A 22,842-nucleotide genomic window follows, 5' to 3' on the forward strand; every position below is an offset into this window, starting at 1 on the left:
AAGGGAACGTCACTATCTAAAAATGGATACTTAACAATAGGAAATGAAAAATCATCTCTTTTATCATAAATTTTGGTATTAAGCTTCCCGTTAAAGATAAAGATATTAAGACTCAGGAAAGGGCAGTGTTCATTGTTAGTATTAGCTTTATTTAAAGTCAGTTCGGCAGGATACATCTCTGTAGTGTACATATATGTAAAAGTTTACACAAACATTTGATCACTTGATCACCGCCATATAGTATATGTTCGTTAGTAATACGATCCGGTCCCGGTGCTTTCCCACACTTAAGAGTATTTTATTTTTTCACGAATTTCTTCAAAGGTAACTTGTTTTTAGATGCTTTATCACTATTTTCAAAGTATGTTTGCACTTTCGACGAAATTTCCTGGAAAAAAGTTTCATTGAAACATTCAGTTGGTTGCTCAGAGTATAGATCGCGGAAATATTCACTCCATAATTCACATATACTATTATCGTTTGTAGTTTCAGTACCATTGTATGACAACTTTGTAGTTGATGGACCACTTTTTCGCATACGGCGTACACGTTGATAAAATTCACCAATATCCATTTCAGCAGCAAGTTTTATATCCTCGAATTTTTCCTCCTGCCAAAGTTTTTCAGCGATTCGTTTTCGCTTACGAAATTCTCGTTTTTTATTTTTATATTCGACATAGCTGAGATGAGTTTTTCTATTGTTTTATTGTTGTTTATCCATTTACGTCTTGCATATCTTTGCTCAAAATGACAGTTATTAAGATTTTGATTTTTCCAATAAGGTTTTAAGTACGGTCGGAATGTTCCAACTGGAATACAAGAATTTGCCGCCATATGTAGGGCGTTTATTAGTAGAGAAGAAAATCTTTCAACGTCACCTTTTGTTAAATTATCAGAGTGTGTCTCAAAGTTTAAAAGTTTGTCGATTTCGGTTTGATACATCTTAAGTTGAAAATCATCTGCTTTTGACCATTTCAATGTCTTTTTATTTATGTTGTATACGTTTGACGTCCTACTTATCAGATCAATATTCATCTGTACAAAGACTGGATAATGTTGGTAAGTCAATATTACAGTCACCACCTACAATAATAGTACAATCTTCAGAATATTTGTCATAGCATGTACATAACTCATCAATATAATTCATATAAACCTCCGAAGAAAAATTTGTGGAGGGTAAAAGTACACATATTAAGCAAATGTCATAATATTTATCTGAACAAAGTTTTACTCCACGCATTCTATCATTTGTAATATTAAGATTTTGTATTTTAAAATTTAATGATTTGGTACTAAAATAGCCGTTCCACCAGAACCTTTAACTGTGTTATTACATTTTATACCAATACTGTATATCAAATGGAAATTACCTGCAAAAGTGCTCAAAAATGAAATATTGTTTTCGTTTAACGAATGTTCTGTTAATAAACAAACTTCTGATTCATTTAAAACAGACTAAAAGTATGAGGTGCCATACATTGTACCTCTCATATTCCTTGTCGAAACCCGCAACATATAAGTAATTACAAAAAGTATAAATAATAGTTTAATTAGTTCCATTGTGAGTCTGTTTGGATGTTGTTAGGATTTGAGTTGTAGGGGACGTAATCCCACCATTTTCGCACATGTAGTTTCAGAGACGAACATTGATTGATATTTTTTTTTTTTTTTCTTAAAGGGAAAATTAACAATTAAACCAAAAGTTCGGTTCTGCGAAGTGGGTCTAATGAGATGACGGCGGGAGATTCGATTGCTTCTAGTTGGATAAGGGCAGATATTGCATCAGGTCACCTACAGACACCTCTCAGGGTGTTGCAAGGTACGATAACGTGCAGGGAGCGTGTCTTTCTCCCTACACGAGCTATAGGCTATTATGTTCCCATTCCGACTGGACGTTACTGTGTATTTATATATTTTACACAGGTAAACTGAGCGCCCTCTTGAACATGGGTTTTATTGCCGCGCGGAGGGGTCCTGGGAGGAACTTAATTCTATACCCAAAATAAAGACCAAGATTTCCATGTCAAAATATTAAATGATAAATGAAAAATTTAAAAGACAATTTTAAATTTGCTTGCTTTATGAAAAATTACGAATAAAAAAGTAAAATAAAAATACCGAACTCCAAGGTAAATTCAAAAAGGGGAATTCCATAAAAACTGACAAAATAAAACGTTCGACTTTATCAACCAATAGAACGAATGGAAAGACATTGTCATATTATTGCTAACCTGTTATTGGCATTTTCCAAAGAAAAAGCTGGTTAAACCTGGTTTTATAACTAGTTAAACCCTAAACTTGTATGACAGTTGTTAATAGGTCTGTTATATTGACAAAATTGGATGAGCAACACACACAGACATAATAGGTTAATGTGACAATAATTGGGATCCAGAAGCCAAAACTGAGTAAACATACACCACAGACATACAACACTACTGACTAAAAAAATCAAACAAACGCACAAATAAATGTAACAAAGACGCCAAAAAAACTTTTTTTTTTAGATGATAGTAAATTCGACAAACAAATAACTGGATGTGCCATTCCATTTGTCATGCATCTTTTCTTCCCCATTTAGTCATTATATTCGCTGTAACATTTAACTTATCATCGAGATTTTAATCCTCGTACACGTACATTTGCACAACTAATTAACGAAACAGAACTACATCATTGGTGTACAACTAATTAACAAGACCTACATCTTTACTGTACAATTACATCTTATGCTGTACAAGTATATGTTTTTATTGAATTAATGAAAATATTATTGTCGTTGCAATCTTGGACAAACTGAAAATAAATACAAATCATTACAGACAGGCTCTTGTCCAAGATTGAAATGACAGTAATATTTTCATTATTTTAATAACGGTAATTTTCCATTCATAGGCCGCGTACATGTAGGCAATTGAACTGTTTTTCATATGGGCTTCGCTCTGACCAGTTGTACACATATAAACTTACATTACATAGGTTTTATGATTTCTGCCCAGGTAACCGTATTGAAAGCACTGAGCACTATTTAATTCATTGCGTCCGTTACACGTACTATCGGATTACTCTTCTACTTGGTATTAAGATTCTGATTTGTCTAGATATAAATATAGCAATGTTGCGGGATCTATGTCCGAACTATCTGAGCAAAATTTTAATAGAAGGTAGTGACGATTTGTCTGCCAATGATACTAATTTAGATCTGACACCAAACATCTATTTTTAAATATTCTTTTAAGAACGATTTTAATTGGTAATTTCTTTCCTTAACTTAGTTTTACTTATTTAAGGTGTTCAAAGTCTTTTCAATGCGATTTAACAGTATTAGTAAAAAAAATTACACCTCTATCCCACTCTTCCACAAGGCAAGAAAGATCGAAATTTTAATTTTCGTACATATGCTCGCCTCCGGTACGTTTTCTGTCACAAAATCTAGTTATTTTCAACAAACTTGGACTTGAATGGTATGAAAAAAGACTAACCTTTTCGCCAATGTATTTGTTTTGTATCTACAATCTCCCAGATATCCAGAATATTTAGGTATTTATCACTTGTTCGGCTCATTTTGGCCCAAGTCCATTGCCACTAACGGAAGTCGGTTTTTCGCGCATTTTTGAATTTTCGCGCCGTTTCTACTTGAATTCCGAATGCAATTACACTTAGGATAACATACGAAGAATCCCGAAATTTTCCCGGACTTTCCTTTGGCGCAAAAATATAACCGCTAAAAGAAAGACGACAAAAAGGTGTTAACGCCGCCACATTCTTTATGAGCTTGTAGTTCAGTGTTGTCGTTGGTTCATGTCTGTCATATTTGTTTTTCCTAAATTGTTTTGTTATAAATTAGGCCGTTGGTTTTTTTCAGTTGAAATGTTTCATATTTTACATGTCAGGGCTTTTTATAGCCTACTATACGGTATGGGTTTTTCTCATTGTTAAAGGCTGTACAGTTGCCTTTAATTCCTTACAATCCTCTTCATTTGAACTTTGGTGGATAGTTGTCTCATTGGCAATCATACCACATCTCCTTTTTTCTATATTACTCAATGTAAGATAATAATTTTTTGTTTAATAATGAATACTTTTGTCAGTATTTTTAGTACTTTTAAAAGAAACTCGCATGTACTTGTTATTCAAATAGTGTGCGTATTTTTAGAAAAGAATCACATGGCAGAGTCTGTGTTCCTTGTAATATAAAAGGTGTTTCGGTTAAGGTCGTATGGACCTAGGCCTATCATCATCAGGTATACCTGGCCATAAGTTTTCGTTTTTGTAATATTTATAGAATTGAGAATAGAAACGGGGAATGTGTCAAAGAGACAACAACCCGACCAAAGAGCAGAAAACAGCCCAAGGCCACCAATGGGTCTTGAACGCTGCGAGAAAATCCCGCTCCCAGAGGTGGGCTTCAGCTGACCCCTTTACAATAATGTATACTAGTTCAGCTAAATGGACTCCACCGAAATTACGAAGTTTGTGGTTGAAGTTAGCAACGTCCATTGGGCAGCATTACAGAGATATAAAGGACGATGCTGTATATTTAATTATTCTTGATCTTTCCTGTATCCTTTCTCGTCTTTTTCATTAAGCCCATTAGGTTCTAAAGTATGGAGCTGGTGGATCCAAAAGTTTTCCTTTCTCCTTCACTTCTATGATTTGAAAAGTGACATTATCGAAAGGATGTTTTTTTGGGCGAAGATCTTTTTTTGGAAGGGGACAGTTTTTGTTGGTTTTGTACCATGATCGGTGATTATTTAGCCGAATATTAAATTTGTCTATTGTTTCTCCCACCTACTGAATGCCACAGGTGTTACATGTGAGTTCTCCGTTTTACAGCTGGAATTTGTGTAGATGGTATAACTCTGTTTGAGTTGGAGTAGGTTTGTAGTAACCAGGAGGTGGAGTATGTTTGTAGTAACCAGGAGGTGGAGTAGGTTTGTAGTAACCAGGAGGTGGAGTAGGTTTGTAGTAACCAGGAGGTTGAGTAGGTTTGTAGTAACAAGGAGGTGGAGTAGATTGCTTTGTTAAGGTAGTACGATACCAAATGGCATATCTCCCAATTTCTAAAATTTTTGGCACACTTGTACTTTGATTCGAGTTACATCGGAATATGAAATAAAAAATGGGGTCACCATTTTTGGTTGTTTTTTTTTGTAATTTTCATAAGAAAACGTCAATTTTGGCGACAAATTTACATAGCTGTATAGGGAAAATGCCCTTTTTTGTATTTTTTTTTTTAGGTTTTTCAATACATGGCTTTGCTCTTATATACGAAGAAATACTAAAAACTAACATAATATCCAGGATTCTATACTGAATCCATTCATGTATAGAAACACATATGTCACCATCCTTGTTTTTTAGATAAATTGTTTCAAAGTTGATCGATACGCTTAGAATTCGACAGAAAACGTTTGACGTTACTGAATACGAATACGATATCAAATCCAATTAATGGACCTGTTTCCGAGCAAATACTACTAAATATTCTGTAATCTTATATTATATTTCATTGAAAATAAAAGAATGGATAACAATCCTCAATACAAGACGGTGTTTAAAATAAGTAAATAGAATATTAACCTTTTGTAATACATAGAACATAATCTATATCACTACTGAATGTACATTTAGTATTTAAGAATGCAGAATCACGTTATTTTTACTCAGACACATATTGAAAAAATATGTAACGGGATCTGAATGGTGTTTGTTATTTTATTTTCATTTCCCTTGTAGGGTTTTGTAATTTTCCTATTAATTCAAAATAACATTCTACTGATTATTTATATTTCGTCCTGACCAGATGCTCATTTAGCTACTCAAATCTGAATCTTCAACTTAACCCTACACAACTAAACAAAGGTGATGTCACCGCAGCATCCATGCATGAATAAAGAGCTTAAAAATGATTAAGTAAACAGTGATGTTGAAGAACGATTCAATTGAATGATTGATGGTTGCTTAACGTCTAGTGGCAAATATTTCATGCATGTTCAGAACGATATACAATACAAATTGCAATAAATGTGTCTAAAAGACACATTTGATGCACCCGTCAAAAAAGGTTAAACATTCTGTTAGTTATGAAACTCATTAATAAAATCAATATCCTAATGAAATACACATTCTTAATGTAGTATTGTACTCTATATGGTGTAAACCGTAACGTGTGAGTTGTGTGCGTAGTTAGTCGGACAAACCTTGCAAACTGAATGCAAAATTTCACTTAAAAAGACCAAGTTCAACATTCTGTCATTCGTGGAAAACTATAAAAAAAAATGCTGTGAATATATATGCACCCCTTATATAAGTAAAATACTCTGTGCAATATAAAAGTTCAAGCTTGAAATTGTGCATGTAGGACTGAGGAGTGAGCCAGACTCCGTACTCTGCGTGCCTTTATATATTATCAAAATGCCAACCGGTCATTTAAAAAAAAATTCTGACCATATGCGCACCTTTATTATATGTACTAAAAACTAGGTACATAATTTAAAAACTGAAGCTTAAAAACTGTCGTCCTAAAAATTAGCCTAGTAAACCCTATATATCAAGTGCGGGACGGACAGTCGAAAAGACATGGGTAAAACAATATGCTCCCGGCATTTTATCGAGTGAAAAAATATATATTAGCATATATGATGATGTTCTATTTTATAAGGCATTTGGTGACAAAATTTCTTTTCGAATAAGCAGTTCATAGTGGAATGGTAATTGGGAGATCTCATATATATAGCAATGTAAGCAAGCTAACATCTACGTCATTTTGTCTTTGATGGAAAGTTGTCTCTTTAGCAATCATACCACAGCTTCTTATTTCATAAGGGTTTGAGTATTCTCTTGAAATACAAGAAGTTTAAAGATTTGAACAAATATGAACCAGGAGACTGAAATATGTTACTATTATAATTAAAATCTGACTATTATATTGTTGTGAACATAAATTATGCATAATTCTATAGAATTAACACTTGCTATACTAAATATACTAATTAACTTGCCAATTCAAGGGACCAACGAATCTGTTACTAATTAATTTACAAATTAGTAGTATAAAATACTCGTCTATCCTGCATTAGTCACGTGTTATCTAGATGTCTTTGGTTTTATGTGTTTAACATCTTATTGTATATCCCACATCTCCATTTATTCACACAAAGAAATACCAACACTTTTTTCATACATACTTGTATACTTGTTATAAAAACTCCTTATAAGACTGTGAATACCCTCGGGCTTTTTCCGACGCCTATGTGAGCAATATGTCCTTTTCACAAAAAGGCACCCGTGTTAGAATCATGTGCAAAACAGTGTAGCCGAGACCATTGATTGGCGCGCTAAAATATCCCATTGACTGGGTCAGATTAGGTGAACGTTCGTCTGTAACGCCCACAACTTACGACGTATTTATTATAGACATTTAAACTGTGGGGTCACCAAAGGGTCTCAACGCCTAAATAAAATAATTCGAAAAACTAATCAGGAATAACCTTTGTGTTTTGATTTATATTGAATACTTAAACGTTCTTTACTTGTGTTTTCGTTATGTTTTGATAATCAATTTTTATGATATCGCACGTTCTTTCAGCAAAAAAAAAAAGGATTTAACTGGCTTTAAAAGTTACAATGCATGTGTTGATTATTATCTTTTTTTTTTCGGACGTCAAAGCGATTTAACAATTGCGGTTGTCCAATTATGTCATCTTTTAACTTTTATCTGGTCTAAATTTTATTTTAGAACGAATGCATGATCAACTTTAAAAAGTGTGCGTACACAAAACATATAGACAAAATATACTTCTGTCCTGTCTTTTTCGTACTTGCAAGTTATTAGACAATAAAAAGGCTATTTGGATCAAGCCTTGTGGAATTTGCATTTACGTTTTTGAATAGGTAAAATGTATAGTTTGGTGAACTTTTCTGCTAACTACTATACTTGTGAAAAACCCTTGGCAACAGAAACATATTCAGCTTTTTTTTTAATCGACCCAATTTAGATAGTAATGGACGACTTCGTACTTTTATGATCGCAAATAAAATATGTATATAATATACTGTGCACTGTAGTTCGTATATATACTGAGACCCTTTGGCAACCCCACAGTTTAAATGTTTATAATAAATACGTCGTGAGTTGTGGGCGTTACAGACGAACGTTCACCTAACCTGACCCAGTCAATGGGATATTTTAGCGCGCCAATCAATGGTCTCGTCTACACTGTTTTGCACATGATTCTAATCGTCTGTGAATTGTTTTGTCTCCCCTCTTTGTGAAATTTGAAATGGTGCGTTTTTCATCATCTGTACTTATACATTATGTCCGACGCAATCCACCACAAATTCGACAGGAAGACTTAGTTTTGAAAAATATCTTTTTTCATAAGTCTTGTGAACATGCACACAAAAGAACCAATTTATATTTGGTAAAAGTCAATAAACTCATCATGGACACGTGGTCAGGTTTAAATTTTTGTACGTCAGGCGTTACGACTACAAAACATTAAAAAAGGCCAAATATAGAACAAAGTTTAGGAGCATTGAGGACCCAAAATTCCGAAAGGTTTTGCCAAATACAGCCAAGGTAATCTATTCCTCGGGTTATCCTTAGTATTTCGAAAATTTCATAAAGTTTATAATAGGACATTCACCCAAAAAGAAAGAAAACGATTAGAAAAGCAACTAGATGTCGGAGTACCTCAATGATGAGCATGCTTCAAAATCACCTACCACGTGTGAAATCAATGTTTACGCATGCACGTAGTTTTCTTGCGCAAGAAATAGTTAATGGCAAGCATACGCACTGATATTCTGGATAAGAATATGAATTTGAGTCATCACGTATATTTATTCTATAGATTCAAATCTAACGTTAGTTGAATTCAGGTGTCAAACCGCTTACCTCAAGTGATTTGACTCCGGATTCTTTGCCATTAAATCCGGAATTTGTGTCAACACAACACCAATATTGTTGTCAAACCAGATTTAAAATCCGACTTTATTGTGTCGTGTAAACAGGGTGTAATAATAAGTGATATTATGTAAATAAACGACAAGACGTTTGTACGATAGCTGGTCAACACAATGCATACAATTTTCAAAATCGCACAATCATTGCAAAGATTTAGATGCTATAAGTTTGAACTATTAAAAAAAAAGAAAAAAAAAAAAGAATTAAAATTCAATTAATATACATTCCTAACAGTTTAATAAATCTTTTCCAGAAATTTAAAACATACTATCAATAAACAAAAACGTCAAGTATTTACTTATGGCATTTTTTTTTATCAAATCAATCTCTTCTTCAATTCTAACTTTGTATTTTATTTCTATACAAAATATAAGCAGATAGTTTTCAAAACATACGTAAACGGTATAAAATTAGTAACGTGTATACGTAGTAATTATGATTATTGTAAAATATTATATATATAATTACGTTTATTGTGAAATACAAGGATTCAAAATTCTTCTGAATTATAACCATGCAACTATTTTTTTCATTCCCTACAGTTTAAACATTAGATACTAATTTATTTGTGTTCATTCCTGATAATTGGTACTGATTTTCATAAATGTATTCACTGTGTAATTTAAACCCTCGGGATGATAATATAACATTAATTATATTCTATTGATGATAAATTTAGTTTTATGTTAATCTTTAATCATTTAAATGAATGTTCCCTTGGTCTGTTAGTATCTATTAATGAAAATAACTATTTTAGACACAATACTGTTTAATAATCTTTCTGTTTTCCGACCTAGGATAAATATTTTTAACAGTAATATCATTTTGTTCATTTTCTTCTTGTATTCCGACATTTGCTCAGGCTATGGTGGAATTACAAATATGACATGTTAAACGTTCAGAAATAATCAGTTTATTCTGGGACATAATTTAATGTCAGTATAGTATTCCCATGTGTATTGTCACAATGGACAGTAGCACGTTGTAATACTACACAAACAATGCGTACAGGGACCGTCTCAAAACATAAATTAAATACACTTTCAAATAAAAACGCATATGCAGTCAAAAGCAAATAGGTTGTAATATATAAATGGCTTTCTTACTGCAATCTATTCTTTATTTTTTTATTTTCCGATCTACAAATGAACTTTAATTTGGTTGTCGAAATATTAATACAATGTCACGTGGTAACAAATCAATAGAGGGACTGTATGAAAGACATAGAAACTACCTCTATAAATGATTAAAAATTTCGAGACGTTCCGAGAATCTTGTTTTCGAGGATATCGAAGATCTCGTTGGTTTTTTTTCAGTTTGTTTCTGCCGTTTGAATAATATAGGTTAATGAAAATATCTCTTTATAATTTTTGCTTTCAAAGCGCTTCTTTGGATTCATCAAAGTACCGATCATTCATCTATTGTGGAGCCACGGTTTTTTAATGAATAATTTATTTCAGAATGGAATTGAAAAAAATAATAAATGGATAATGTGTCTATGGGCCACATATGCCCCCGCTTGTAAATATGCATGAGTCAGCTTCCAGATACAGATGGAGGATTCACGTAGTTAAGACCGTTTTGTGATTATAAGCATTGTGTATAAGTATCATAACATTTTGTTGAGGCAAACTAAAGCTAGAGAACGGAAACGACAGATTTAGCAATTTTTCCATTTATAAAGGGGCATAACTCATGAACAGTAAAAGTGACGCCACCCAATTTCAAACTTGATCTGTGTTTTGTGGTTATAAGCAGTGTGTATAAGTTTTATAACATTTGATTGAGGTAAACTAAAGTTTGGGGACGTACGGACGGACGGGACGGACAAATGTAACACTTAATGGCCCCTCCGCTACGACGGGGGCATAAATATAACGGGGTCTGAATAATTTAATTTTATTTCGTCCTAACCGAATACACATTTACTGTTGACATCCCATATTTTTAAGCCGTAGTTAACTTTCTCCTCGTTCCGATGTGGCTGTCCTGTGGAGACTGCGCTTATACGATTACAATACTGGCACTATATTTTTAACAAGCTTCCGAAACCATAACGGATTTTTTCTGTACAGTCCAATAAATTTCAGAGACTGTTTACACTCGGAACATAGGGAAAATTGTTATGCCAAATAACCAAATTCATCTATTCTTCTTAATTCTATGCCAACAAATCATTTTCTGTTCTAGTTCCAACGTCTGCTTGTACTGCGTTTTTTTTCTTCGCTAAATTATGTCCGTGATCTTTTCCAAATGAATTTCCTTTTTCTATTTTGCTATTGGCGTTTTTTCGGCGACCATTTAAAAACAAGAGCTGTCAAAATGACAGTAAACCGGATTCTTTAACATTTATTTGTGTTCTGGCATTAATCAATATCACAAGGACCAAAACTCCTAATAGGTAAAATTTATGATCATCAATATCAAACTTGACTTCCATGTTGTCAACAATAACAACATATAAACTAGATAGAAAATGACCCTCTAGCAGGACAAACTGTGTGCCCTTAATGCATAAAGTAAAAAAAAATTACTAAGTCCACCTACCTAGGATTTTGAAAATATCTAAAAAAAAAATGAATGAATTGTATGGTTTTTAAATGGAAAGGCAAAAATCAAGCTTGACCTGTTTGACCATCTAGTTATCATAAGTGACATCATTTTGAAATATTAGAGAGCATATAAGTACACACACGTTTGTTCAGCAGGGGTGGGTAGGCAGAAATCATGAAGTCAAACAAGGAAGAGATACGTTTATGAGACTTAAACCTTATAAAATATGAAAACATAGTATCTTGTGGTCACTCCAATAACTTTCTAGGCTCCCACTTTCAAACTGTTGTTGTCTTGTAATATAGGCATGGTCAATGGAAGAATGATTGTCTGTGGTTTCATCGATATGAGCTTGGCCTAAATTAAGTGCATGCATAGTACTCTGAAGTTTTTTCAACTGCGTAGTTTGTTTGAATTGGTCAATATTGATATCTCCAAGAAGAACTGTGTAATGATTGGGTGTCACAACAGAATGTATTGTATCACAAATGCTGTCCACATTGGTTGATGGATGACAGTATATTGATGTCAGACAATAGTGTTTTTCAGATAATGACACTATCAACTGTATTCCCTCTATCCCTTCTTCCTCAATGAATTCTATTGAATCAACCTGTAGTCCTTCTTTTACATATGCAAAGATGCCACAATGAGGTCTGTGTAAATGTATTGCGTGTGGGTAAAAGTCAATGAGATTAAAACCATTCAACATATAATGATCTAATGAATCTGACTTTTTAGCCCAAGTTTCTTGTATAAATATTACATCATTCTGATATATACGATCATCATTTCTATAGTCGTCTATGTATTTGTGTAATGATCTTGCATTATGGCATAAGATAGCAAGTTTTGGCTTTGCAAGTGGCAATTGACTGTAAACAATCTGTTTCTCATTTCTAAGTCGGGATATCTCAGTTTTGACATTCTTGTCAATTGTGATCTTGTCCTTGTTGAAGTCGAGAAGATGGAGACCCTGTAGTGAGGTAACTCGACTTAATGCCACATATACCATGTGACTTTGGATGCGTCCTTTGAAGGAAACAGCAGCATTAGAAAGTGAAATTCCTTGACATTTGTGTACTGTTGATGCTGCAGCTGGTTTCAATGGGAACTGTTTGCGAACGATTTGAACATTTTTGTATTTTCCTACTTGAAATTGTCTGGTTATGAAATGTATTGGTGTCCAATTAGGACTAATTGTTCCTTTGTATAGTGATTTGCTTTTTTTCCTTTGTGTCGCACCAATGTCTTTGTCCAGAAAAACAACCCACAAAAGTATCGGTTTATTGTTTGATATGTCAATATGCACAAGTTGGCAGGAAGCTCCATTGGTTAGACCATCTTTTATATCTACATTTTGAATCATCATGTAGTTTGCAGAAACTTTCAAAGGTAATTCTGAGAGCAAGTTTTGAGTTTTTTGTGGTGGAAGAGTCTTAGATATGTTTAATATAGAGTCTCTGACATTTGTTGTTACATCTCCAATTACATTATCAGAGGCCTGAGCAACATATAAATGACCCTCTATCTTTGATAATGATTATACATTGTGCTCATCAACAAGTGCATTAGAACTGAACAGATGTATGTAATTGTCTTTATTAGATTCCCTAGGTGATGAAACAAGTCTTGTGGATAATGTGAGAATGTCATTTTCTGTTTGTATCCCTTCTCGGACTCTATTGAGTATATGTGCAAATTGAGCATCATCTCTCTGACGCATAACAGTCTTCAGTTCATAAAATGTAACCAAATCTTGCCAAAAATTAGTTGCTAGTTGTCCATAATCTGCTGTTGACAATGAAAAAATCCACTGATCTAGAACAGGGCGTAACTGAAAAAGATCACCAACTAAAAGCAGTGATATACCACCAAAGGGCTCTTTTGATCCAAAGATATCTTGGAGTCGGTTACTTAGGAAATTAAACATTTGAATGCCAACCATGGACACCTCATCTATAATAAGGACTTTTAACTTAGCAAAATGACATCTCAGAGTGTTCAAAGTGCTGTGGTCTAATGGTATATAAGTTTTCAAAGACTGGCTAGCAGGAATGTGGAAAATCGAATGCAGCGTATTACCTTTAATGTTGTATGCAGCTTTGCCTGTTGGCGCTCCTATAACTACCTTTATCTCATCTGGATTTTCACCTGCAGTGTCAAAATATCGCAATAAGGCTTGATAAATAGCTTTCAACACATGACTTTTACCCACCCCTGCTCCGCCGGATAAGAAAACATAATAGGGTTCATCATTTGTTTTAGTTGTATTCAGAATGTAGTAAAAGAAACATTTTTGCTCTGGATTTAAAGAACGAACTAGTTCCAAATATTCTTGGTCTGATAGCTTATTTGCTATAACAATTTCAGTGGCTTTTTTTGCACTATTAGAGCACCCAATATCTTGTCCTATGTCATAATGTGTACAGGAACTATCTGCAGGCTGGAGTATAGATTTCCATGTCTTGTCTGAGCTGTTCTGAATCATCCTCTGTTTGTCTTGCATTTGGAGCAATATCATCTATTTCATCATTGACTATCTGTTGGTTGGCATCTTCGAAAATTTCTTCAATGCTTTCATCTGAGGTAAAGGCGTCAAACATTGCCTTAAATGAAATAATGTGAGCTTCGTGTATTTTAAACTCATCTTAATAAGTGGTACTTTGTCCTTTGAGAGCATTTTCCTCTCTCCATGGAAAAAAGAGCATTAATTGCTCTCGATAGTATAACTCTGGATCTTTTTTAAGACTATATCTCACTGAACGTATTACCTTTGGGACCCTTCTCTTGACCAGCCAACTTCCATCAGGCAAATGAATTTTCATACCTGCAACTATCTCCTCCACATTATTGTCTACTCCATCTATTTGATCAACTGTGTCAGAGATACCTTTTTTCCTGTCAACTTGTTTTTCAAAAGAAGATGCAAATTGTGACAATATAATATTTTCCATCGAAGGTGGACGTTCTGAGTACCTATCAAGGAGTCAAGCACAAATTACTTCTGTAGATTCATCAGGGAGTGTTTTGAGCACAGATGCTGGCTTCAAAATACCAATACGCTTCTCTGGTGTAGAGGTGTTAATGAAAATGACATCTCTAGAACTCTGTGTCAAAGGAAGTTGGAGCAGCAGATATATTGCTTCTTGTGCAGAAACTTCACAGTGATTCAAGAACTTGTTAGAAATAACTCTCATTTTCTCCCTTACACTGAAGTTTCCTCTTTTCACTTCATCCACTGCATTTTGCAAAAGCATACTCATACCTCTTTGAGATTTCATAATATAGCTAGCTATATATATGCACACAGCATACGGGTCAATAACAAACTGGAGATCTGTGTTTGCTTGCCATATTCTTAATACTTGAAGATTGTAAGAGTTAATTCTGACATCATTCACAGCTCTCTTCAAGAACACCTTTTTCTTTGACAATGATGAACGAATAGCATCTATATACTGTTGGTTATTTAATTTACATTTAGTAAGGAAAGTTTGAAAGGTCATATCCTCATCACCTGTCAGGGTTTCTAATACTAAACTAATTTTTTTGTAATTGCCCTTATGCTTGAGAATTTCTGTTTTTGAATGATCTGCAGGAAATGGTTCTAAAATCAAGGTTTCTGCCATGGGAGGAATAGGAAATCCAAAGCGACATACACGCTTGCCTTTCTTTTTGCATGATTTGGAATGTCGATGTTTTTGCAATTTTACAAACTGTTGATCTTCTTCTGAGACATTAGAACTAGAAGTTATGTGTGCGTCTATAAATTCAAGGATATCACTCATTTGGCTAGATCCATATATTGGTGAATTTTTAATCCAAAACAAGCAATGCAAGTGTGGAGAGCCTCGCTGTTGAAACTACACTCTTATGTAATAGTCCTGTAATTCTCCTAATGGGGAGTTTTTACATTTCAAAATATTGTTTAGAAATATCTGAGTTCTATAGTGAAAGTGTCTGGCACATGTTGTTGGGTGCTTTTGAATCAATTCACATCTCTGCATCCAATTCATTGCAATAGTTTCTTCCACAGAAATGTTCCGTTTATATTCTTTCTTAGCTAAGATACATAGTAAGTCTAACCATTGAGTCTCAGCTGCTGAAAAAGTAGCAAAGAAAGTTGGCAGGCCTAGCTGTCTCAATATTGCAAATAATTCCTTCTGCTTGTTTTGATAATAAGGTGGTGATAACCTTAGAGTCTTTAAAAATGTAAATCCCTGGTCATTTTGAAGTAAACTGTTTATATTTTCAGATGATTTCAATTGTCCAGCTGTATATGAATTATTGTTAGTTTTACGTAAAGCAGTAGTTTTAATGTCTTTGACTTGTAATGTTTGAAGTTTCTTAAGTTTAAAGAAAATATTGGGTACAGATGTTGAAAATCTAGTGTCTGCACTCCTCAACTCTGCCTTGCAGATTGTGCTGAAAGTTACTGGAATTGTTCTCTGATGATTTTCAATTTTTTTTTGTCCAGCAAATAGCACAGGGAATGACTTTTCCTCTGCATATTTGTCAAGGAATAAGCTTAGAGGATGGTTTTTTCACCAGGTGCAATTTGTAAGGCATGCCTACCATCATCTGTAAAGTCTAAATCTTGTAGTAAAGTGTCCTTGTTCCCTGAACCTGACACTTCTTCATCAGATTGTTCTACCCAGTTATCATCATTTTCATCTGAGATCAATTTATTCTTTTCTTGGTTCTGTTTACTGTGTGGTAAATTATTGCCTTGTGCTCTTTGATTTTTTGCAGACTGCATTTGCACTAATTTTTCATGGCTTTCGATCACTTCAATGTCAGTTTCTGATGCAAAGTTGATGATATTTGTATTTTCTGATGTCCAAGAGGTATCCAATTGTATTGCTTCCTCTTGATATAATGGACTATTTCCAATGAAATATTTAACTAATTCATAAATAACTTTTGGTCTCACAGTTTCATGGAGGATGGAGGATTTGTACTCAAGTTTTCTTTTAAATAACAGATGAATAGTAGCAGTGTCTTCAAATCTTCTAGGAAGCACAGATATAACATCAACGGATCCATTGGTACATTAACTGTATTGCCATATATCCCAAACTGCTTTCCTACTCCAAGTTATTTCAGTTGCATGAACGGTATGCGCAATGCTACAGTTCTCTCCTCAGTTTGAGTTGGAGACAAGTGATGTAAGTAGTCTGGTAAAGTGTTGTACTTAAATCCATTGTTGTAGGCCGTGGGTGGCATTTTTTTTTCCATTATATATTTATGGCATGTTTTGCACACCCATTCACTTTCTGAAACACTTTTAGTTCCTGTAAGAGTTTGATCCAATATTTCTTGTGGAATTCCTTTCTGCATATAATGTTCTTTAGAACAGGCATAAACACTATGCTGGTAAAATGTTTGCATACAACATGAGCAAATGAAATCATCACTTCTTTTGAGCAAATCTCTAAATATTTGAATTTGGATTTCAATGTCACTTTTCTTTTTTATCCTTGAATGTCTGTTGAGATGTGTTTCTTTTTTGTTCCTGTTATAGGTATGTCGCCATTTTTGTCTACTTGTTTTTTCCTTATCTCTAACTTCAGGTATACCTCGTCTATTTTGACGAGTTTTTCTTCTTTTAGCATTACCCTGATCTCTAACTTCAGGTAAACTGCGTCGTTTTTGACGTGTTATATTACTCCTAGCACTTTCTTGTTCTTTAACTTCAGGTATACTGCGTCGTTTTTGACGTGTTATATTACTCCTAGCACTTTCTTGTTCTTTAACTTCAGGTATACTGCGTCGTTTTTGACGTGTTATATTACTCCTAGCACTTTCTTGTTCTTTAACTTCAGGTATACTGCGTCGTTTTTGACGTGTTATATTACTCCTAGCACTTTCTTGTTCTCTAACTTCAGGTATACTGCGTCTATCTTTACGAGTGTTTTGTCTTTTAGCATTACCCTGATCTCTAACTTCAGGTATTTTGCGTCGTATTTGACGAGTTATATTTCTCCTCACACTTTCTTGTTCTCTAACTTCATTCATGCTTTGTCTATGTGAACGAGTTTCATTCCTTCTAGCTTTTTCCTGATCCTTAACCTCAGTCATGCTTCGTCTATGTGAACGAGTTTCATTCCTTCTTGCATTTTCCTGATCCTTAACCTCAGGTATGTTTCGTCGTTCTTTGCGAGTTAAATTCCTCTTCGCATTTTCTGTCTGTCTATTCTGAGGACACTGCCTTTTTTTTCGTCTAGATAAATTGTTTAGTTCTTGTTGTGTAAGTCCTTGAAGAGAGGCATTTAGATTTTTAGAATGTTTTGGACTGTATAAACTTTTCTTATGGATATTTCTCATGTCTTGATCATTTAAATATTCACAGAACCAATTCAGTTCTTTGGTTCTAGCAGGTTCTGTAGGAATATCTGTAGCAGAAGTGGTCGCAAACAAATTAGTATCCTGAGTTTTTCTCTTTTTCTGAAAAGATAAACAAAAACTCTTGTGATTCATTTAGTTGAGGGAACTGTAATGATAGACAATATATAGTACAACATAATTTTGTATACCCCGTCTATTTTTTTCTTTTTTTTCTTGTCGCATTAATTCTTTTGTTCATTTGTTTTATTAGTTTTTCTCTCTTTTTTTACTGCAGTATCTTTTCTGTCTTTTTGCCAATAAAGGGACCAGAGTAACAGACTATTGGTCATATTGTATTATATATGTTTATCATTACAAATTGCCTACTTCATTTGCTTTAATATTATATCAATCAACTAAATCAAAATCAATCATATTATGTACTTTGTTTAACCTATTTTAATTTACTTTACATTATGTTTGAAAATTATATTGTAATTATTCTGCTCATTTTGGGCGCCGTGATTGGCAAATAAAATATTTGTTTGTTTGTTTGTTTGTATTTTTGCCACTGTAATTCCAGGTTTAAATTGTATATAAATTGTACTAACCTTTTGACTGTCAATTTTAGAAGTTGTTGGCTGTTGAATTTGTGAGTTGGGATTGGCCACAGTAAATAGTTGTTGAGATGCTGGTCTTGGAATGTCAGTATCCTGATTTTTTCTCTTTTTCTGAAGAGATAAACAAAACAATCTTGTGATTCATTTAGTTGAGGGAACTGTAATGATAGACAATATATAGTACAACATAATTTTGTATACCCCCTCTATTTTTTACTTTTTTTTTCTTGTCGCATTTATTCTTTTGTTCATTTGTTTTAATAGTTTCTCTCTCTTTATTTACTGCAGTATCTTTTCTGTCTTTTTGTCACTGTAAGTCCAGGTTTAAATTGTATATGAACTGTACTAACCTTTTGACTGTCAATTTTAGAAGTTGTTGGCTGTTGAATTTGTGAGTTGGGATTGGTCACAGTAAATAGTTGTTGAGATGCTGGTCTTGGAATGTCAGTATCCTGAATTTTTCTCTTTTTCTGAAAAGATAAACAAAAAACTCTTGTGATTCATTTAGTTGAGGGAACTGTAATGATAGACAATATATAGTACAACATAATTTTGTATACCCCGTCTATTTTTTTCTTTTTTTTCTTGTCGCATTTATTCTTTTGTTCTTTTGTTTTATTAGTTTTTCTCTCTTTTTTTACTGCAGTATCTTTTCTGTCTTTTTGCCACTGTAAGTCCTGGTTTAAATTGTATATGAACTGTACTAACCTTTTGACTGTCAATTTTAGAAGTTGTTGGCTGTTGAATTTGTGAGTTGGGATTGGCCACAGTAAATAGTTGTTGAGATGCTGGTCTTGGAATGTCTTTGGATTCCTCTGTACCTAGTTTCTGTGAAAAGTGAAGAAAAATATAGCCTAAGCCAGATACAATGTCACATGATTAAGTATTATTAGTGAAAAATAAGAGAAAAAAATAGCCTAATGCCAGATGCAATGTCACAAGAATAAGTATAATTAGTTTCTGTCAGTTTAAAGAGAGAGAATTTGATTTTGATAAACAATTTCTGAATTAATAAAATTGAGAATGGAAATGGGGAATGTGTCAAAGAGACAACAACCGGACTATAGAGCAGACAACAGCAGAAGGTCACCAACAGGTCTTCAATGCAGCGAGGAATTCTCGCACCCGGAGGCGTCCTTCAGCTGGCCCCTAAACAAATATATATATGCCCCTATACTATATATATAATACATACATGACGTTCAAGCCTCTTCCGTAGCTTGTCTTCCCTATTCTTCTGACTGGGTGATTTTTTGTTCTGCTTAGGCATTTTGATGTGTTTCAATGTTGCATATCTAAAAAAAAAAAAAATTTATTACTTAAATTATACATAAGACAGTGAAAATAAATACAATTTAAATGTTAAATAAAATTTCTGTCCAAACAGTATACAAGAAAAAAAGATAATGATGATTCATAAAAAACATCAGATTTACATATATATGCATATACAACAATTAAATTAGTACAAAAAGTTTGTGATAATCAATTATTGTGAGTCTGTATTGGATGGTGGTTGTGCAGCAGCTGAATTATTTAAATCATCCATGTCTTCATCAAACGACATTGCATGAAGAACTTCCTGGCTAGAATCAAGGTCTCTCTTCAACTTTTTGCATTCATCTTGTGCCTCATATTTTTGGTCACGTCTTGCCTGAGAATTTTTTTTCCTTAAACTTAGGTTTTCATTCCTCAAACCCTCAATTTTCTTTTGAGCCTCCTTTAACTCTTCATCAGTTTTAGTTAAATTGGTTTTAACTGAATCAGCATTATGATTTACATCGTCCATCAAAGTTGTGATTTCATCTGTCAAATCACTGACAGTATTCATATGCTCTTCTGAAACTTTCCCATTTTTCTTTACTTTGAAAAGCATGCCTACTATTTGCAGTGATATCCCTTTTGCTTTGGTGGCAGACTTTTTAATATTATTCACCCTTTCCATTATCTGAATAAAGAAAAATGAATTAAAGTAATTTTATTTGAGTGCAACAACCCTGCTGTGATAGGGCCATCGGGGGCATACAAATTGCCTTATATAACTATAAACTACAAGAACCCTGAATTGCTCACATGGGAAATCACTATAATCAGGTATTGTAATAATTAATATTTTCTTATTCAATGTCTTTTAAGTGCTATTATTACATGGTTTGATTCAGAACTTGGTTGAAATTGACAAATCAGTTTAGGAAAGGAGATATAAATGTGAAATATTAACAGATGGATGTATACAAATGAACAAACATAAAACAGAGTCAAAGTGATGAAAAAAGCTTATACTAGTGATTGGCTAGGTGAGCCAAAATAACCAGCATCTGATGCCATGAAAAACCAGCTCACTAGAGCCATTAAAGTGTGTGTAATTTGCAGACTAATCCCTTCAGTATCTGCATTTGTAGAGGAATATACATCTGTATAACTCCAGTTATTATGATCCACTGTATAAAAGAAATAAACCATTATATTTGTCCATTTGCAGCAGGAACAATCTACATCTGTCAAGCTAATGTAATCAACAGTGTTACATTTATTAAAATTCAGAACCAGAATTTAATATATTTTATAATGATTATGCCAAGTGCATGACAATACATGTATTGCAAACAAAATATGTGAAAGTGCTAAATGAGAAACAGTATACATGTTCATATGTTACAATAAAATTTAAAGTATGATGATGGTTGAAATAAAGCATGGTTGGATGATATAAGCTTGACAGGTGAAGTGATGTCATTCATTTCTAAACAGGTAAGAAATAAAAAAAAATGTTAAGACATATAAAGACATATAAAGCATGGTTAATTTGGCCAGTGATGCACATTCTAATAAAATAATACTATATATATAGCTATTTCTAACAAAGCTGAAGTAAAGTTAACAATTTTTTTTATTTTTTTATATATGAATGTGAAGGTGAATCAGTGTTACCAGCACCTTACCACGAGGAGGATCTAAATATGCAATACAATTAAAACTACATATTGAGACTTAACCATGCAATGTGATACCTGGCACATGTGATAGCATTGTATATAACATTTATGCATGCAAGTGTAAATTAAATAGTGAATAGTGACTATAGTTATTTATATATCTGATGAAATTTGAATATTAAGCAGGAAAGAAGGCAAAGTATCACATTCAGTAAAGCCTGAGATTTAATGTTTAAGGCCAAAATCCATCAGTCATGCAGAAATACACACAATTACCATTGAAGGAAATTTGTTTAAATCTCAAACTGTACAAGGTGCCACGATGGAGATTGCAAGCACAGTAAAAAGAAAATAAAAAAATAGTATTACCTTTATCAATCATAGAATGCTTCTAAAGGTAATGAATCCCATTTCTGTTGTATAATCTGCCAATAATACTCGGGTAACACAATTTTTCAATCTTTCAAGAACCGAAAGGTTTGGTTGAACGGTTCATGAGTAAATGCACGGACACGACAATTTTTAAACTTTCAAGAACCGTAACTCCTGAATGGTACAAGTCAAAATCGTGATTATTGAACTTGACCTCCATTTTGTTGTCAGTAACAACATGTTAAAATTTAAAAAGGTTTGGTTGAACAGTTCATGAGTAAATGCACGGACACGACATTTTTTTAAACTTTCAAGAACCGTAACTCCTGAACGGTAAAAGTCAAAATCGTGATTATTGAACTTGACCTCCATTTTGTTGTCAGTAACAACATATTAAAATTTAAAAAGGTTTGGTTGAACAGTTCATGAGTAAATGCACGGACACGACATTTTTTAAACTTTCAAGAACCGTAACTCCTGAACGGTAAAAGTCAAAATCGTCATTATTAAACTTGACCTCCATTTTGTTGTCAGTAACAACATATTAAAATTTTAAAAGGTTTGGTTGAATGGTTCATGAGTAAATGCACGGACAACATTTGGTTGCCGCCCGCCCGCCCGCCCGCCCGACCGACCGACCGACCGCCCGCCCGCCCGACCGACCGACCGCCCGCCGTACATCCCCAAATCAATAACCGACATTTTTGACACAAAAATCCGGTTAAAAATGGGTTTCTTTACGGAACTGCATTAATAGTGGTACAATTCCCCGTATTTTCACACATTATCCTGCGTTTCTATAATTTGAATTTCTAATTTAAAAACAAAATTTCATCGGGGAATAGCGTGCAACATACATCAGCATTTATTGCAAAAAAAAAAAAAATAAATAAAATAAAAAACTCAGTCTGTAATGCATAAGAACATATTTAGATAAATCGTACATAATGCTTCCTTATCAATAGAAACAGAACATTTAAATGTAAAGAATGAGAAAAAGAATGGAAGGAAGAGGACGAAGCAATCAATGTCAAATAAGTATTGCATCAAAGCTCTC

The 22,842-nt window shown here is 33.5% G+C and overlaps 1 protein-coding gene across 1 annotated transcript; it reads right to left on the bottom strand.

Moving 5' to 3' along the window:
* Positions 1-4,833: 4,833 nt before the first annotated feature.
* Positions 4,834-20,353, bottom strand: LOC127733382 (uncharacterized protein DDB_G0284459-like). Its single transcript, XM_052242753.1, has 7 exons — positions 20,258-20,353; positions 19,186-19,305; positions 18,828-18,947; positions 18,469-18,588; positions 17,389-17,977; positions 16,106-16,435; positions 4,834-5,066 (listed from the first exon to the last, which is right to left on the bottom strand). The coding sequence occupies exons 1-7, from the start codon at positions 20,351-20,353 to the stop codon at positions 4,834-4,836; spliced, it is 1,608 nt and encodes a 535-aa protein (XP_052098713.1).
* Positions 20,354-22,842: the final 2,489 nt, after the last annotated feature.

Source organism: Mytilus californianus, unplaced genomic scaffold (genome assembly GCF_021869535.1).
Source record: "Mytilus californianus isolate M0D057914Y unplaced genomic scaffold, xbMytCali1.0.p SCAF_3, whole genome shotgun sequence".
NCBI lineage: Eukaryota > Metazoa > Mollusca > Bivalvia > Mytilida > Mytilidae > Mytilus > Mytilus californianus.

Coding starts and splice junctions, on each gene's coding strand:
- LOC127733382 (XM_052242753.1), bottom strand. CDS start 20,353: ATGCTTTTCAAAGTAAAGAAAAATGGGAAAGTTTCAGAAGAGCATATG. Junction 18,948..19,185: donor CTAAAATTGACAGTCAAAAG/GTTAGTACAGTT, acceptor TTATCTTTTCAG/AAAAAGAGAAAAATTCAGGA. Junction 17,978..18,468: donor CTAAAATTGACAGTCAAAAG/GTTAGTACAATT, acceptor TTATCTTTTCAG/AAAAAGAGAAAAACTCAGGA.